This window comes from Rattus rattus, chromosome 5 (assembly GCF_011064425.1).
Source record: "Rattus rattus isolate New Zealand chromosome 5, Rrattus_CSIRO_v1, whole genome shotgun sequence".
Lineage (NCBI taxonomy): Eukaryota > Metazoa > Chordata > Mammalia > Rodentia > Muridae > Rattus > Rattus rattus.
The window spans coordinates 152,806,300-152,824,900 of record NC_046158.1 but is presented as its reverse complement, the minus strand read 5'-3'; the positions used below and the strand labels follow the sequence as shown (position 1 = coordinate 152,824,900).

The following is an 18,601-nucleotide window of genomic DNA, read 5'->3' as shown; positions in this document are numbered from 1 at the left end:
TGCCTGCTGGATGTCAGGGGCCGGGGCATCCTGAGTCTGTTTCCTTGGATGGTCAGTGGGACTATGAACTTGTACCCTACAGATGTGGAGAGGGCTGGAGACCACGTTCCTGGTACACAGTCACAAATGTCTCTCTCTGCTTTCCTAAAATAGGAGACCTCAGATTTGGGTTTCACGGTGAGAGGGGGACTGAAGGGGCATTTGGGGTGGCAGAGGCGGCCGAGGACTGACTGTTCAGGGAAACGCAAAGGGTATAAAATGGCGCTGGAGGTGGGGAGAGGTACTTAGGACCAGGAGTTGGGGTTGTGAGAATTTTTAGCAGGAGAGAAGGTAGAGGCAGCTTAGAATGTGTCTGGAGCCATGTGGACCCCAGAACCAGGGCAGCTGAGCCAGTGCTGGGAGGGTCTGAGGCTGGCCCTGCTCCTCCAGGCTGCACAGCGCTTTTGCTAATCTACAGCTTTTCAGTTGCCGCGTGAAAAAGCCCTTTGTTCCGCCTTCTTCCCAGGCCTTTGTGCTTCGGCTCCAGGCCTGAAAGGCCCGTGTCCAACACATGTCTCAGGCGGCGGAGGCCCAGAGAGGCCCCGCCAGCGCCCGCCGCCACTTCCCGCACTGATAACACAGGCGGGGTGCCGTGGCTACACACAGACAAAGGCCTGGCATGCAGGCAAAGGCGCATTGTGCAGTCAGGATAAAGCAGCCAGGGAGGGAGGGAAACCCTTGCCTTTGCTCTTCCCTCAAACCCAGAGAGGGAAACTGAGGACCAGGGGAGCAATGGCTGCAGGGCTCAGGGCCTGGAAAGGTGGCCTTTGGAGAAGCCTATGCTGGTTTCATGATCAAAATCTCTCTGGATCTCAATTTCCCCTGTCTCTTCCACGGAGACAATGACAGCTGCACAGGTCTGTGCACACTGTGTGCATTTCCTGTCACTTCTGTGCCCGGTGTGACCTTGAACCAGTCTTCCATCCCCTTAGTCTGTTTATGTATCCAATTCAGAGCCACCTGGCACCCTGGTGTGGATTGGGTGAACTGAGGGGAGGGAATTTCCTGTTTGCTGTTGCGAGGGGGGAGGGGGGCGAAGGCATGTGGCAAACTGTAGAGGGATGTGCCACAGGCAGCGTGGATTTTTTCCCCCTTGATTTTATCTTTATTTCACGTGCTTTGGTGTTTTGTCTGCGTGCATGTCTGTGTGAGGGTGGAACTGGAGTTGCAGACAGGCGTGAGCCGAGTGGGTTGTTGGGAATTGAATCCAGGGCCTCTGGAAGTGCAGCCAGCGCTCTTAACCACTCTCTCTGGCCCCAGAGTGGATTTCTAAAAGCCTGTGAATGTGCCTTCGCTTTCGAGAGGTGGGGGTGGGGGAGGGCATTGGGTCTCTTCCCCTGCTATGCTCTACCTTACTCTCTTCTGACAAGGTCCAAACCCGAGCTTGCTGCACATGGCCACACGTGGGTTTTTCCATGGCTGTGGAGGATTTTGAGCTCTTCCCACCCTCCAGCCATTGCTGCTCCCTGTCCTGGATTGCTGAGTGTCCTGGCCAGGGTGCTGACCTGGAAGTTCAGACTCCAACTGACCCCCTTTCCCTGGCACGCATCGGACACTTCTGAGAGTACCCTTTGCCAGCCATCCTCTGCCCTACCCTGCCCTTTGGGACCTGAGCATCCAACAAAAGCCTCCTCTGGGTTACTGAGGGTTGTAAGAGAACGGGACCCTGCCAGAAATCCCATAAGCTGCTGTCATCACCCGGCTTTGCCGATGAGGGCACTGAGGCCGCCAGGATAAACTCTCTGAGGGCAGCTGTTGCAGGCTGCGTCACGCACTAGGCACGATTCTTCTTGCCAGGCTCTGAGTCTCAGCCTTGAGCTTATCTTCTCGAGGGAGCCTGTCTTTCTCTACAGGAAGGTGCGTGCGGATCAGCCGGGCTCCTCTCAGCTGAGGTGCAGTTACTCTGCTATGCACATAGACTGCGCCCACCCGGAGGTGGGACTCTAGACCCAGAATTCTTTGGGGCTGGCAGAACTAACCAAAGACAGCCTCAGTGGACAGAGCTTGTGTCTCCTTGGTCCTGTTCTGACCCTGGCATGTATTTGCAGGGGAGAGGGGTAAAACAAAACCCTGGGTGTTGCTCAGCTAAAAGGAATCCTGGAGAGCCCTGCCCCTTTGCAGATAGAGGGGTGGAATGGAGACAGGACTGAGGGGAGGTGGTTTGATATTTGTTATTGGAAGGGAATGAAGGCACGTGGCAAACTGTAGAGAGATGTGCCATGGGCGCTGTGAATTTTTATAATGTGTGTGTCTATGTTTTCCAATAAGCCATTTAAGCTTTGACCTCATCAATAAATTCATCCTTCGATGAGGTTAGCACCCCTACAATCCAATGCCCCCCTTCTTCTCCCCCTCTACTCTTTTTCTCTTCCCTTCCTGTCTCCCCCACTTCTCTCTCTCTCCGCCACCCCCATTCCTCTTTTGCCCCCCCCACTTCCTCCAGGTTTTTTTCCTTTTGTTCCTCTTAGAGGAGATGACAGAGGCTGGAGCCTAAGAATAGGCAGCTGTCCCCAAAGCCACGGGGTGGGGGCGCTACGGGGGAGCACCATTAAGTAGTTAAGACTTGAGCAACAGGCCTCAGCCCTGGCTGGCTGGCGTCTGGCAGTGGGAACCAGTGAGTGAGTGAGTGGGAGGGCGCCCTGTGTGGCAAGAACTGATGGCCAGGCAAGGAAGCCGGTTTACTTCCTGTGCATGCACAGGGCCATGGGTCCTGTCTGAGCTGTGTGCAGGAGTATATGCTGTGTGTGACTGGGAGTGGTGTGTGTGTGACAGTGTGTGTGTGTGTGACAGTGTGTGTGACAGTGTGTGTGTGTGTGACAGTGTGTGTGTGTGACAGTGTGTGTGTGACAGTGTGTGTAACAGTGTGTGACAGTGTGTGTGTATGTGTGTGACTGTGTGCGACACTGTGTGTATGTGACAGCGTGTGTGGCAGTGTTGTGACAGTATTGTGACAGTGTGTGTGACAGTATGTGTGAAAGTGTGTGTGTGACAGTATATGTGTGACATTGTGTGTGACAGTGTGTCTGTGACAGCGTGTGTGACAGTGTGCGACAGTGTGTGTGACAGTGTTTGTGACTGTGTGTGTGACAGCGTGTGTGGCAGTGTTGTGACAATATTGTGACAGTGTGTGTGATAGTGTGTGTGAAGTATGTGTGACAGTGTGACAGTATGTGTGTGACAGTGTGTGTGTGATGGTGTGTGTGTGACAGTGTGTGTGATAGTGTGTGTGTGACAGTGTGTGTGACAGCGTGTGTGACAGTGTTGTAACAGTGTTGTGACAGTGTGTGTGTGACAGCGTGTGTGACAGTGTTGTGACAGTGTGTGTGACAGCGTGTGTGACAGTGTTGTAACAGTGTTGTGATAGTGTGTGTGTGATGGTGTATGTGACAGTGTGTGTGTGACAGTGTGTGTGACAGCGTGTGTGACAGTGTGTGTGTGACAGTGTGTGTGTGACGGTGTATGTGACAGTGTGTTGAAGCTGGACCAGCAAAGGCTTGAGCATCCTTGGCTCCACTCTGGCTCTGTAACCAGGGCCTCCACCCCTAGACAAGTCCCTCCTTTGAGCCACGGTACTGTATCAGGTTCTCACTCAGGAGCCCATTTCATTTCCCCATTCTCGGAACTGATGGGCGTTCTGTCTGCTCACCTCAGGACTTTTGCCCTTTCCGTTCTTCCTCCCTGGAATGCCATCCCCACCTCTCACAATGTCTCCGCCCCCCAACCCCAGGAGCCTACCCACTCCATGCAAAGTGACCCCCTGTGACCCCAAAGCATCTTCACAGCTTCTATCAGTACTTAAGAACTGTTGATGCGGGCAGGATCCTGTCTTAGCACGTGCGACAGGGACCCTTCAGCCCCCTGAAGACCCTTCTCTGCTGCACACAGTCCAGCCCTGGCCTTGCTGCTGAGGTCTGAGCCCCACAGTCAGGGAACGGTGCCCTGGGGCTGCCCTTGGCTGAGTCCCCGGGCCTGGCTCAGAGCTGTGCAGAGGAAGCCGGGGGAATGTTTGCGGTGCTAAATTGGACCTGTCTCAAGCTCCCTGCGGGCTCTTCCACATCTGAGGCGCACCAGAGAAGGGGCCCAGCACAGGGAGATGAAGGGGGGTGAGACGCAGGTTTCAAAGTCTGTCCCTTCAGCAGGGATGAAAGAGGAGAGGGAATGGGGGAGAACGGAAAGCAAAGCAGAGAGGAAGGAGCTGTGGATGGGAGCACTGACCTGACTGACCGCCCCCCTCGTTCCCCCCCACTCCCCCCCACCCGTGATGCTTACACAAGCCGACCTGCTCTGGTCTCCAGTTTTCTGACAAACAGGGGTGACACTGCCCTTTCTGAAGAAGGCCAGCAGGAGGCCAAGCAGCATTTAAAGGCTGTGCCTGGTGCGGGGGAGGCAAGGGGCTATGGCTGTATCCTGGGCTTCTGCTTGAAAGGTGAGCGCCTACCCCATCTGTGAGGCCCTGGTGCCTTGCTCCTTTCTGTAAACTACAGCCACAGGCTCCTGACATCGCACAAACATTCCTCTACTAGAGTGCCCACCCTGACCAGACTTGGAAGCCCAGCTCAGGTCTATTTCCTCAACTCCAAGAATTCTCTGAGGCTGTCTCTCGGTCTGACAGGCTACGGTAGCTAAGTGAGATGGGATCTTTGCATGTCATAGGCTAAGCTGGCCTGGCGTGTGAGGTTGTGCAGGCCGGGCCTGGCATGGTTCTAAACAGGTCTGTAGATGATGGAGGACCCTCAGAACCGCACAATACAATCCTGTGAGGACAGAGGCAAGGAGGGCTAGCCAGGGCTCTCGCTGGTTTGGGCGGAGCTGTGACCACAGCTAGGGAGGGAGTACAGGGGGCGGGAGGAGGCTGGTTACATTTTAAAGTAAAGATTAGTATGTGGGTTTGGGGAGGGGCACGTGACCTAACGAAGGGCAGAAGAGCTCCTTGGAAAGGCTGACTCAAGAAAACAGGGGCCAGTTTTACTTGGTTTTGATCCTTCTGAACGTGGGGGTTGGGGTGTCCAGTGAGACCTGAGGTGGGTTAGAGAGAGGAGGAAGTGATCAGAGAGCTCCTCCGGCAGTCTGGGCACTGACTCCATTTTGGTCCCTGTCTTGCCTGGAACTGCTCCCTCTCTGCTTCCTGGGCTCTTTGGCTCCCAGTATCTCCCTTCCTCCCCACTGCTCTCAGTCTGCTGGGGTGGTGCATGGCAGGACAGCAGGCAGCAGGCGTGGCCCCGGGCGGGGGTCTCACCGGACGGGCCGGTTGGCGGCGTCGGGGTCCCGCGCCGTCACCACGCCGACCAGGGAGCCCACCTGCGCGTCCTCCTGCACCTCCAGTAGGCCGGAGGGTGGCCGGAACTCGGGGGGCTCATCCACATCGGTCACGGCCACGCGCACGATTGCCTGGTCTCGGAATGTGCCCAGGTCGGCGAAGCGGGGGTCCACAAACTTGTTGAGGGCTTCCAGTACCACTGTGTGGACCTGCTGAGACTCGAAGTCCAGGTGCTGGGGGAGGCGGAGAGGGGCGGGGTCAGTGACGGGGCTGATGGGTGATGGCATTGTCAGAAGAGGGGACACAGCCGGTCTGCAGCCAAGGTCACCCACGACTGGCTCAGCCCACCGTAGTGCTAGCTGTTAGAGGCCCAGACCAACGCTTTCCGGTGTTAGAGGGGCTCCTAGGGAACTGTTTCTGCCTAGAAACACACGGGCATCACTTTAAAAGGTGCCTGTCCCCAGGTTTCTTCCACTCATTCCGTTTTCAGCAGTCACTCCGTTTAATAGCATCTTAGGAGCGATTTTCTTTTACCTATGAGGAAATCGGGGCCAGAAAGGGGCAGCAACACCTTGAGCAGGTCAAGCCAGAATGGCTCCCAAAGAGACGTGGGGACACAGATTTGAAGTATGAAGCCCTGACTTCTAGTCATGGCCGTCTGCAGCCAGTTGTGAGGTGATTATGGACAAACAGACCTTTTCAGCTTTGGGCAAGCGAATGAGGCTTCCCAACGAAAGAGAGCACCTTGGCCCTGAGCTTGGCTCTAGCCTTCCTGCAAAGATGAACTCAATGGCACAGCTTTCGTCACTATGGTCACGTGGTGGTGTCACACGGGGCTCCTTCCTCAACAGCCCCGAGTCCCCTCTTTCTCTGTCTCTTTGCCTGAGAAATCAGGATGTAAGGAATTGGGTGCTGGCCTAGGAATAAGTGATGGCTTCCAAAGCCAGACCACACATCGGGCGGGGCTCGCCAGGCTCCGGAGACACCTCAGGTGACCCCTGGAGCCACCAGACACCTCAGGTGCCCACTGGAGCCACCAGACGGCAGACGGTGGGGATGAGAGAAAATTAGCATCAGAGACGAGTTCCGGTGCTGTGGGCTCTAGAAAACTGGAGTGCTCTGGGCTCTCTGGGTCCCCCATCCCCCTTTTGTGACAGGGGCCCTGTCTTACAGTTGGGGCACATGAGGATCAAAAAAACCTGAAAGCCAACTGGATTTACAGCCAGAGCCCTGAACTTGTGTACCTACTGGGCTGTCCCAGTTGAGTGACTTTGGCAGGGCACGACCTCTCGGGGGCACACAGAGGTCTGCAACACCATGTGGGCCAGGGCAGGGGAGTCAGGCCTTCCACTGGGGAGCATGTTTGAAGCCATAGCCCTCAATGCTCGGCATCCTGAATGGTTGCAGCCATGGCCAAGTCCAGGAAGACAGTCCTGCACAACCTTGGGTAGATCACTTATCTCCTCTCAGCCTCGTTTTATCTCTCGTGAACTGGGAATGAGACACCAAGCCCTCAACCCTGGAGGGGGAAGGTGGGGTCCCCTCACTGCCACAGCTGGCCCTGGCACCTGCCTTCCCACCCTCCCCAAGGCAGCCTGTACCTTCTGCACCACTATGATGGCCTCCTGAGTGTCGCTGTCCGTGGTGACCTTGAATGCGTCTCCTCCACTGCCACTCTCTTCTCTCAGGTGATAAGTCATGTCTGTGTTCTCGCCCACATCTGAGTCCTCCGCCTTCACTCGGCCCACGGCCGTGCCGATGGGCGCTGACTCCTGTATGCTGAACTGGTACATCTCTGTGGGGGACATGCCAGGAGGTTGGCCCAGGCCTTTGCCAGAGCTGAGGAGAGGAGGAGGGGCCTGGGTGTGCCGGGGTGGGGTTGGATCTACAAGGGCATGGTTCCCTGGCCAGGTGGGAATTACAGACTGCAATGTCCCTGTCCTCTGAAGAAGTGCAGAAGTCTCTTGCTCCAACCCAGGCTTCCTGGGTGATGGTATGGGGCCAACCCTGCTATCTTTTTTTTTTTTTTTTTTTTGGTTCTTTTTTTTTTCGGAGCTGGGGACCGAACCCAGGGGCCTTGCGCTTCCTAGGCAAGCGCTCTACCACTGAGCTAAATCCCCAACCCCCAACCCTGCTATCTTTGAGGTCTGTTTCTTCACCTGCCCAACAAGGGGGAGAGAGGGACTTACAATGAAGGTTCAGTATCTGGAGCCTGTACCTCTGAGCTTTAGTTCCCTCATCTGTGAAATGGGAGGAACACCCTCCTCACAGCAGTGTTGCTATGACAACATAGATGCCGCTGTCTGTGAGGTATAGAGTACCATGTACTGGAGTACACAGAAGTGACTGGCTTCTCATACTGATGGCCTCTGTGTCACCCCTGAGAACCTCTGATGTCCCAGACAGTGTACAGTATAAGAGGGCAGTGCCTCGCTGAGAAAGGGGGGAGGGCATGAGCCTGAGGCGGCAATAGCTGGGGAAACACGTCCCAGACAGAGGAGACAGCAGGTGCGAGCACTCTGGAGCGAACACTATCTGGCAGGGGTGACCCCATGAGTGAAGGGGAGACAGATGACGTGCCAGCAGCATTCTGCCTTCTGATCAGAGCCAACGTCAAGGTGAGAGGGCCCGGATGAATGATGTTCAGCCTAGGTGAAGTTTGGGAGTTGGCTTCTTGGTGTCACCAAATGCCTGGGGACCTCTGTGTGGGGTGACTACCTCTTTCTCATGTTCACACAGCAACCTGGAGAGGATTCTTGCTCTGATCTCACCATAGCTCCCCAATGCCCTTGGGACTCTCCCTGCATCTTCAGCTGCTCCTTTCTCTCCCAGGCCCCCAAGAACATTCTATCAGGTGCTACTGTCTTTCAAATTCTCTCCTATCTGGGCTGAGTTCGTGCTGTGGGAGACAGGGGGCATGGCTGTCAGTCGCCAAGTGCAGCAAGTTGTCTCCTGAGTGGGCTGTGTTGGTGAGCGACACAGCCTGCCCCACAACATGCAGAGTATTGGTAGCTAAGGAGGAAAGGAATAAAAGCCAGCTGCAGTTACAAATGGCAGTCTCCAGATTCTTCCAAAGAGTCTGAAAGCATCCGGTGTTGGTGGGGATGTGGTACAAGGGGCACGCACATTGATTCACGAGGAAACACTTCCCGGCAACACTAGAGAAGTGTTTGCGCATGGCCACTGGGAAACACGGGCAACTAGGTTCAAAGTGCACAAGTTCAAAGCTGCCTGGTGTCTGACAGGATAGATCCGTGGTGAATACCATACAGCAAGGAAAAGGAGCACGGCTAGAAGAAACAACCTGAGATTGGGAACAGAATTTTGAAAGTCAAAGGCACACACGGCGCTTTATACCATATGACTTCACATATCCGAGGTTCACAACGGGGCCGACTTAGAGTGTTTGACGATATGTAGAGATGAGATCGGACTCTCAGAAAAGTGTAGAAGGGAGTGTTGGCTGGTACTGTTGGAGAGGGAAGATACTGGGGAAGGCACACGGGGGATTCTGGGACCTGCTGGTAGGGCTCATGGCCTTTCTATTTTCTGCCTGTCTTTATAGTCACAATAAAGGAACAAGGACAGGAGGGAAGGAAAGAAGGGAAGGAGGGAGAGATAGAAGGAAGAAGAGGAGGAAGGAATGCATGTAGCAGCTTTTCTGGTTGGATCTCCTCTTTGCTCTGCCCCTCATGCACAGCCTACTGCCCAGAGCCTGTTACTGATGGCTGGCCTCGAGTTTTCCCTTTGGGAACCAGAGTGCTGTGGCCTGCCTGCCTGCCTGCCTGCCTCTGGGCCCGGTGTCATTATCCTGTGCTGGGGCACACCCCGTGCTGAATGGCTGAGGTGGTAGGCAGCTGTGAGCTCAGCTAAGGGATTGGATTCGCTTATCTTGTGGGGGTCAGTCCCCTGTGGCAGGGCCTAATATGAGAGCAGCAGACCTCGGGTAATGACTCGCCTGATAGCAATCAGCCGACTCTCGGTGGCATTCCGTCTCTGCCAGCTGCAGCTTTGCAGTGCTGGCGGGGCCTGAGCCTGGGCCAGCCTGCCCCGGCGAGCCAGGCGAGGGCCTGATCCAGAGAGGGCCCCTATCCCAACTTGTGCCCGAAGAGGCAGGCCTCCCAAATCATCAGCACAGATCAGTAGCCTCCAGGCTCCAGGAAGAGAGAGACCTTGTCCTCAGACTCAGCTTCCCTGGGCTTAACTATGGGTGTCCCTTTGCCTGGGGCAGTGGCTGTGAACCTTCAACCCATCTTTACAAGCTTGGGTCATGGATCCAGCAGTAGCTAAGAGGCCCTGACGTCCACCAAGAGGAAAAACAGGTTGGTAGAGTGAGCAGGAGCTTCTCATATGGGGAAGCCACAGCAATCCTTCTGTCTGTAAAAACAGACTGGCCAGGGTTTCCCTCTGTGAGAGGCAGACTTGAGGGACAACAGGGTGAGTGGGGACACAGGAACACCCATATGGCAGTCTCCCTTCAGTCAGGAAGCTTCAAGGGAAGCAGGGCCGGTAGGTGCTCATGCAGAGTGATAGAAAGGTACACACTCGTAGCCCTCCTTACTTTGTGGGAAGCGGGGTGGGTTGTCGTTGACGTCGGTAACCACGATGGTCACCGTAGTGGAGCCTGAGAGGCCGCCCAGCTGGCCTGCCATGTCCGTGGCTTGGATTACCACCTCGTAGCGTTCCTGGCTCTCACGGTCGAGGTCAGGCACTGCTGTCCGGATCACACCTGTGGGCAAGGGAGAGTGGGGACATGGTGGCAGACTCTGGTGGGGCTAAAGCATGCCTCAGTCATGCTTGGCTGTGTATTGAAGGTCAAGAGAGAGACATGGGTGCAAAAGTAACATGTGGGGTGGTGGTTTGAGGATAGCTCCCAAAGGTTATCTATTTTCATGTGTGGTCCCACTTGGTGGAACTGTTTGGGAAGAATTAGGAGGCGTGGCCTTGTTGAAGGAGGTGTGGCCTTGTTGGAGGAGGCGTGGCCTTGTTGGAGGAGGCGTGGCCTTGTTGGAGGAGGTGTGTTACAGGCTTTGAGGTTTCGAAAATACAAGTCATTCCCAGTTAGTTTTCTGCTTCTGTTTATGAACCAGATGAGCTCTCAGCTACTACTCCACGCCATGTCTGCCTGCCTGCTGCTGCTATGGTTCTTACCATGATGGGCATGGACTCTAACCGTCTGGAGCTGTGAGTCCCAATTAAATGCTCGGGGTGGGGGTTGTTTGACAGGGTCTCTCTAGATAGCCCTGGCTGCCCTGGACCTCACTATGTAGACCAAGCTGGCCTCGAACTCACATAAATCCACCTGCCTCTGCCTCCTGAGTGCTGGGATTAATGGTGTACACCGCCATGCCTGGCGAAATGTTTTTCTTGTATAGATTGCCTCGGTAGCTAACGTGGGTGGCCACTGGGCCCCCAGAGATCATCGGCCAGTGCACACTTGAATACAGACCCTTCACACCCCTCTCACATGCACACTCCCACACTGGACAGTCACAAACAGGTGAATTCTCTCCACCTTTTCCCTCACACAGACACGCCTCTATACACTAACACCCTGCCACACGTGTGCACACAGTGCCCCGTATAGACTTGTGCTTCAAACAAAAGACTCCTTGCTTCACTGAGAGGAAGCCTGTGGACCAGAATTCACCCAGGGTATCCTCCCTGGGTAGCCAGTCCCACAGTGAGTCTTGGCTTCCCCCAGGATCTGTTATGAGCAGGTGTCACCTGACTCGTCGGTGACCTGTGGTAGCAAGCAGTTGCTTAGAATGTTTAAAATTTAGGCAAGAGTCGCTGAGGGGTCACATTTGCCTGTGCACAGGTGTATACCTCATGCACAGGGACTGCAGTCACACACGCCTGTTCACGTGTGCTCCAGACCTCCCCCATAGCAAAACCGTGGGTTCTCTGTCCAGGCCACAGAGAAGAACTGAGTAGACTTCTTCCAAGCTACCCTTAGTGTAGAAGCAGAAATTCGAATGCTGAAGTTTACCTCTGAGGAGAAGGTGGCTGGGCTGGGCTGGGCCGGGCCTTGTGTCCTTCTTGTAAGAGCCCCAGTGTGGAGGTTGCTGAGGCAAGCAGAGCCTCTCCTGATGCCCCCTCCAACTTGCCAAGCACAGGTGGTGACAGGTGGTGCCTGGTTCTGAGCACCAGGTGGAGTTATGCACCGGCAGCCCCAGGATGCGCCCCATAAAACCTGTGCTCTGACTCCTGATGTCCTCAAGTCCCTAGATTCCAGTAAAGGTAATGGGACAGGCTGGTGTGTGTGTGTGTGTGTGTGTGTGTGTGTGTGTGTGTGTGGTGTGGTGTGTGAAAGTATATGTGTATAGTGTGTGTGTGTGTATAGTGTGTATGTGTGTGTGGTCTGTGGTATGTGTATTTGTGTGGTATATATGTGTAATATGTATATGTGCATAGTATGTGGTGTCTGTATAGTATGTTTGTGATATGCATTGTATGTGTGCTATGTGTGATGCATGTGTGGTGTGTATTGCGTTGTATGTATGCTATGTGTGATGCATGTGTGGTGTGTATTGTGTTGTATGTATGCTATGTGTGATGCATGTGTGGTGTGTATTGTGTTGTATGTATGCTATGTGTGATGCATGTGTGGTGTGTATTGTGTTGTATGTATGCTATGTGTGATACATGTCTGCTGTGTATTGTGTTGTATGTATGCTATATGTGATGCGTGTCTGGTATGTACTGTGTTGTATGTATGGTATGTGTGTGGTGTGACTTGTGGGTAGGCACTGGGGTTCAGTGCTCAGGATGATTTGCTTTTGTGATCGAAGGAGGAGGAAGGAAAGAACACAAGGGAAGAGAGGAAGGGAGGGAGAGAAGCCAAGGATCCTGGGGACAAAGAGAGACCCAGGGAGGGACAGCAAGAAAGACTAGGGGAGAGAGACATTTGGGTGGGGGGGAAGGCTTCTTGTGACAAAAAAAAGAGAAAGGAAGTGGGGGAAGCCAGAACCAGAGAGAAGAGAGAGGGAGACAGAGAGAGGAAGGAGGATGATATTTGTCAGAGCCAGAGGGAGTGGCCAATGCTGGCAGCCAAGGAGCAGGGACAAATGGTAAACAGATATGGTGGCCATGAGGCCAGCAGGCGAGGTCCAAGGCAGGAAGGCAGGGAAGAGGGCTGGCTTTGTTGTTGTTCTGAGAGAGGGTCTCATGTATGTCAGTCTGATCTTGAACTCCCGATCCTCCTGCCTCTAAGTCCGAGTGTGCTTGGAGTACAGAGATGTGCACTAGGCTCAGCAGGGAGCTCACTAGCTGGACACTCACAGGCCATTTTACATCTAGGGCTACACCGAATGATTGTCTCTCAGAGCTCAGCATCCCGGCTCTGAGTGGAGACTAGAGCACAAGTCTGGTTCCACCTGAGTGGGAGTGGAAAGGGGCTCATGCAGCTGGCTTCCCTGTTGTCCCCACCACTTCCAGCTCCAGAGCAACTGGAGACATGGTACCTCAGGAGCCTCTGGAAACTCTGGAGTGGGCGACAGGGCCCATGTGGACTCTGGACCTTGTCCTGAGTCATACACTATGCGAAGTTGCTATGGTGATAGTTTCTGATGAAACACATTGCCCAGTACACACAACCCTGGACCATCCCTGCTCACCGACTCTGGCCCTGGGCATGGGATGTGCTCTGACTTAGGGGACAAGTTGGAGGCCTGTTTAGCCTTGAACGATGAGGTCTTTTCTCTAAGACTCCTGAGGCCCCTGCACATTGAAGCAGGATGAAAGAAGGGACTTGGGGGTGGGGGAGAGGCCCAGCTGAGTCAGCCTTCAGCTGCCTGACAGCCAAGGGCTGTCCCACAAATCCCTTCCCCCAGAGAAGCGCCCAGTCAGTCACGGCTGTGACAGAAAATAAACCATTGCTCCATGAAGTTTGGGCTAGCTTGGTACTTAGCCTTATGTAACTAGTAGGGAAATCTGGTTAGCCTTATGTAACTAGTAGGGAAATCTGGTTAGCTTAGCTCTCCTGAGCTGCCTGGGTCTGGGCTAATTCATGCAGCTGCATCAGAGTGGAGAGTCATTTGGCTGAGAGGTTCCAATGACCTCATACTCCCTCTGTCTGCTGGGACACACGGGCTCCCGCTCCCTCCAGTCAACTGCCACCCTTCTGTGAGGTCTCAGACTGTGCTGTGCAAAGCCATGGGCTGGTGGGATGGCTCAGCAGGTGTAGGAGCCTGCCTCCGAGCCTCATGGTCCAAGTTCTGTTCCCCACATGGTAGAAAGAGAGAACCCGGCCTCTCACGCCCACACTCTGACCTCTACATGTATGCCTACAGGCATGCACAAGGTAGCGAAAGGCCTCTTAAGAACTAATCATGCCATCTACACGAATCTGTATGTAGATGGTTCTGTCACTTTCTATGGGGCCAAAGCAAACCACCGGATTCAAGGGTGGGGGAAGCGGGCTGACTCCACCCCTCAGTCATTAGAGGAGAGAGGGGTGAGGGCATCGAGCCACACTGCAGTGGGCCTTCTGTATCTGCTTTAGCAGCGTTCAAATTTGCAGATTCATCCTCTTTGGAAACAGCCAACCACATATGGAAGACATGAGAGAGATCACTGCGCCTGCGCTGAGCGCCCAGTGCTTTCCCCTCAGTGCTATTCCTCGGGCAAGAGAGAGAGACGCCGATTTCCTACATTCACTTCATGTGCAGTGTCCTTAGTCCTTTGGGGACGATTTAGAGCACATGAAAGGGTGGTGTGAGGTAACATCCTGGTACCACGCCACCTTACGCCCCAACAGCCTTGGAGTCCCGGAGCCAATCCCCAACAGATACCGAGAGGTGCAAGTCCTGAGTGCTAGGGCACCGGGAGGAGGGTGGAGGAGGGAACACAATTCCCAAATCATGATCAAATCCCATGATCTTGTCCATTTGCTTGACACTTGCTGAGGGTCTGTGATATGCTGGGCGTGCATAGCATCCGATATGAGGAGCATGAAAAGGACCGACTTGGAGGCTGGAAAGATGGCTCAGTGGTTAAGAGCCCTGACTGCTCTTCCAGAGGTCCTGAGTTCAAATCCCACCCAGCAACCACATGGTGACTCACAACCATCTGTAATGGGATCTAATGGCTTCTTCTGGTGTGTCTTAAGATAATGACAGTGAACTTACATAAAACAAATATTTTTTAAGAAGTACTGACATGGGCCAGTCAGTCACGGGCGTGGCTACACACCCACCTGACTTTGGGCAAGATCTTGGGGTTTATCTGAATCTGTTCCCGGTTCCATAGTACGTGATGGGGTCTCATGGGTTCTTGCCAGGATGCAGAATTACCCAGGAAGTAGGAGGATTTGCTTGATTATGTCAGTTGATCTAAGAAAGCTGGCCTTAATTATGGGCGGGACCATTCCTGTACTGAGTGGAATGGGAGAGGGAGCAAAGGCGCACTAACCCTCTTCCCATTCTCAGGTGAAAGATTGGGGATGCGACTGGCTTCATCTAGCCTGCTGCTCGGCTTCCTGCTGTGATGGACGGCCAATCAGAGTAAACCTTTCCGGACTAAGTCTTTCCCCAGGGCATTTTATCATGGCCAGAGAAAAGAGATGAGGACACCTGCCCTGGGGGCTGCAGAGGCGTAAGTGAGGCAGGGCTGCTAGGAGCTCACTTTTTAAAAATTGTTTTTGTGTATGTGTGTATGTATGGTGTGTGTGTGTGTATGTATGGTGTGTGTGTGTGTATATATGGTATGTATATGTATGCATGTGTATGTATGGTGTGTGTGTATAGTGTGTGTGTATATATGGTATGTGTATGTATGTATATGTGTGTATATGGTGTGTATATATGTGTGCATGTATGTATGGTGAATGGTGTGTGTGTTTGTGTGTGTGTATGTATGGTATGTGTGTATGTGTGTGTATGATGTGTATGTGTATGGTGTATGGTGTGTGTGTGTGTGTGTGCGTGTGTCTTACTTTGAATGAGATGTTCTCATAAGTCTCAGGCATTTGAATACTTAGTCGCCAGTTGGTGGCTGTTTGGGGAAGAATTAGGGGATGTCACAAAGGGTGGCTTTGAGGTTCCAGAAGAGTCTCAGCCTTTTGAATGTGCTCTCTTACTTTGGCTTGGCCAATGTGGAGCCCAACCCTCTGGAACCATTGGCCCAAATGAACCACTCCTATGATAAGTTTCCTCATCATGGTGCTTTCTCACAGCATTGGAAGAGTGGCTAAGACAGCCTACTTGTGGGTGTGGGCACGCACGTGCCACATGCACTTTTTGAGTGTCCATCCCTCACCTTCCTTCTTGCTTGAGACAGCGTCTCCTACTGACTGCTTCACACCCTAAGCGTTGACCTGCAAGCTTATGGACGTTCTCCTGTCTCTGCTTCTCATCTCACCTTAGGATGCTGAGGTTACACGCATGCATGTGTATATACACATACATGTACATACACACACTAACACACATGTGCACACACATACACACTTACACACACGTGCACACATACACCCATGAATGCATGTGTGCACACACACAAACACATACACACATGCGCACTCATACCTGCAAATGCATTAGCATATACACAACATGTGCACACGAGCACACGAATGCACACACACACACACACACTACTACTACTCCACTTAGCCTTCTGTGGTTCTAGGGATCATCCCTTCGGCCTCAGCTCCCACATTTCAGCTGCTCCTTGCGCTTTTATTTATTTTATTTATTTTATTTTATTGTATCCTGGATTGGGCACTCCTATGGACAAGCCCCAGGGTGTGGAGATCCAGGCTGGTCTTTTGTCAGCCTAAAGATATCTCCAGGGCTTGGGGTGAAGTACTCAGTTAGCACTCAGACTGCTCAAGTGGCCTCTTCTGCCTCCTTCCTGCCCTCCTTACCCAGATGTCTGTTCCTAGTTTCTGTCAGAAGAAAAATCTACAAGGGTACGTACAAGTGGAGCTGACTTCACCACGTCAACCCCAGGACCCAGCACACAGCACAGCAGATGCTTAGCAAGTCTGAGTTGAATCCCCTCGAGGACCAATGGCCATCCCTGGCACAGGTGTGACTTTTTAGTCAAGATCATGCCATCTCGGAGGGAGTCTCTCGGTTCATGCTGAGGTGGTGCTAGGCAGGGGCTGGCATTTATAACCTGGCTGTGGTACTCATTGCCTCGTTCTCACCCAGAGTGCCCAGATCCAGTTGTCTTTGCCAACCCCTCCATCTCCTCCAGATGCTGCAGAAGGGGCCCTGGAGCCTGTGTGATGCCTCATTAGCCCGAAAATGCCATCCCTGTCGCCCCTGTGGGGGGCTGGCTGTCAGGCCTGGCCTTTAAAACACACAAGTTAATTCCTCCTCTGGCACTCGGCCCTGTGGCGCAGCCCCTCCTCCTTCCTCTCACACCTTCCTCTCAGGCCTCTCTGCGGCTCTGCTCCCTGCTAGCTGCGCAGCGAGAACAGACTGTACCTCGCAGTGGCAGCTAAATATAGCCCCACATCGGCGGAATATTCCTGGCTAGGGAAATGGAGCTGGGGCTGGCAGTGGTGCCAGGGTGGCTGTGATAGTGAGGACTGGGGTACCTGGGGTACCATAGGGAAGATCCAAAGCATCCTGGGAAATGACAGAGTAGACTCTTTCAGATCCAGCAGTGGAGAGTCCAACAAGGACCCCGCTGGGACTACCCAACCCAATTTGAAAGGACTCCCTTTTCTGGTTTCCGAGAGACTGTTTCTGCTTCTCTGGGCCTGTGGACCTCTCACTGGTCACTCCCTCTGACCCTTCTGAGCAGTGGGTGGTGCCCCTCAGAAAGCAGAAGCCTCCTCAAGCTCATGGAGTCTAACCTTTCACCTGTCTGTCCTTGCCACCTCTCAAGATTCAATCTTGGCTCTCCTACCCTCCGCCCCACCAAAAAAAAAAACCATAATCTTACTCTGGCCTGTCACTACGCAGCTCAGGCTGGTTTCAAACTCCTAGGGATCCCTGCAGCCCGGGCTGTGCTGAGCACATTATACACTCCTTGACCTCGGGACAGCACCGCGGATCCCTAGAAGTCCCCAACTGCATCCGTGTTCCAAGGTCACAGAAAAGCCTGCTCCAGTTTCTGCAGCTCCGTCTAATCCTTTACCCTCCTTGCTTGAACCCACGGGCATCCTGCGTTACGCTTTAATCAGCCTGTGCTTGTTTTCTTTCTCCAGCAGAACCTCTGGGAGGGCAGTCTCGGATAAGCTGCTGCTGTTTCCTGAGCGCTCAGCGCATGCTCAGGCCTGTAGTAGCCACAGCGCATGCTCAGGCCCGTAGTAGCCACTCAGTTAGTATCTGAATGAACCAAGGTGGTCTCGCCCTGCATTGCTACATGCTCATGAGTAACGGGCAGCGGGGGAGGGGGGTTTGGGGAGGAGGGACTGAAGCTGGAGATGCAGAGAGAAAAAGGGGTATGCCAAGCTCTTGCAAGGGCAGGCTGGAGCCCCTGGTTCCTCCCTCACGCTAGTCTCCCATAGTTATGGCAGGATTTCCGAAGCCTTGGTCAGTCTTGGATCTCTGTGTTCATGATTCAGATGGATGGCTGAAACTTCTAGAAGCTTCTTCCCACCTCTCCCCTCATAATGAGGGCACAGTGAAAGCTGGGTTTTTATTTTAAAGTACTTTACTTTTATTTCCTCTGTGAGAATGCTTGCCCGTGAGTACGAAGGTGTGCTATGTGCATACAGTGCCTGTGAAAGCCAGAAAAGGAAGTCAGATCCCTGGAACTGGAGTTACAGATAGCTGTAAGGCCATGTGGTGCTGGGGTCTGAACTTGGGTCCTCAGCCAATGCTCTTAATTGCTGCACCATCTCTCCGGTGCCTGATGTTGGATTTTTTTTTAGCTCTGCTCCAGCCCCCGGGACATGTTAGTTAACCCCCGGGACACGCTGGTCAACCCCTCTCCTGTAGAGCTCTCTTAATTTGCTTCCCCTTGTTTCCATGGGAGGCACACAGACTGAGCATAGGAAACTAGGGTAAGGGAAGATTCAGCGTCTCCAGTCTGCCTAGTGTCTGCTCCTTGCAGGATCTCACGGCAGCTCCTTCTCTTTCTTTAGCATCTCGACACACTCATTCCCAACCCTGCATCTACTTCAGTGTCCTAACTAGCCAGGCGTTGAGGCATCCGTGCAGGTATTAGGCAAGCACCAACTTTTGACTCTTGTCTTTGGGGCCTCTGTGCCGGACACCTAGGCTCTGGGGCCTCTCTGCCGCCAATTCCTGTCTCAGAGCTGAGCTCACTTGATGCCACCCGAGGGATCTTGTTAAAATGAAAACCCGAGCATGTCACTTCCCAGCTCAGAAGTCATCAATG

The 18,601-nt window shown here is 53.5% G+C and overlaps 1 protein-coding gene across 1 annotated transcript in view; it reads right to left on the bottom strand.

Annotated features, from left to right (window-relative positions):
- Window positions 1-18,601, bottom strand: part of Cdh22 (cadherin 22) — a 123,185-nt gene that overhangs the window by 25,117 nt on the left and 79,467 nt on the right. The window contains exons 5-7 of the mRNA XM_032904814.1: window positions 9,858-10,025; window positions 6,898-7,091; window positions 5,276-5,529 (exon numbers count right to left, since the gene is read on the bottom strand). Coding sequence (XP_032760705.1) covers window positions 5,276-5,529; window positions 6,898-7,091; window positions 9,858-10,025 — 616 coding nt within the window. The remainder of the gene's footprint in view (window positions 1-5,275; window positions 5,530-6,897; window positions 7,092-9,857; window positions 10,026-18,601) is intronic.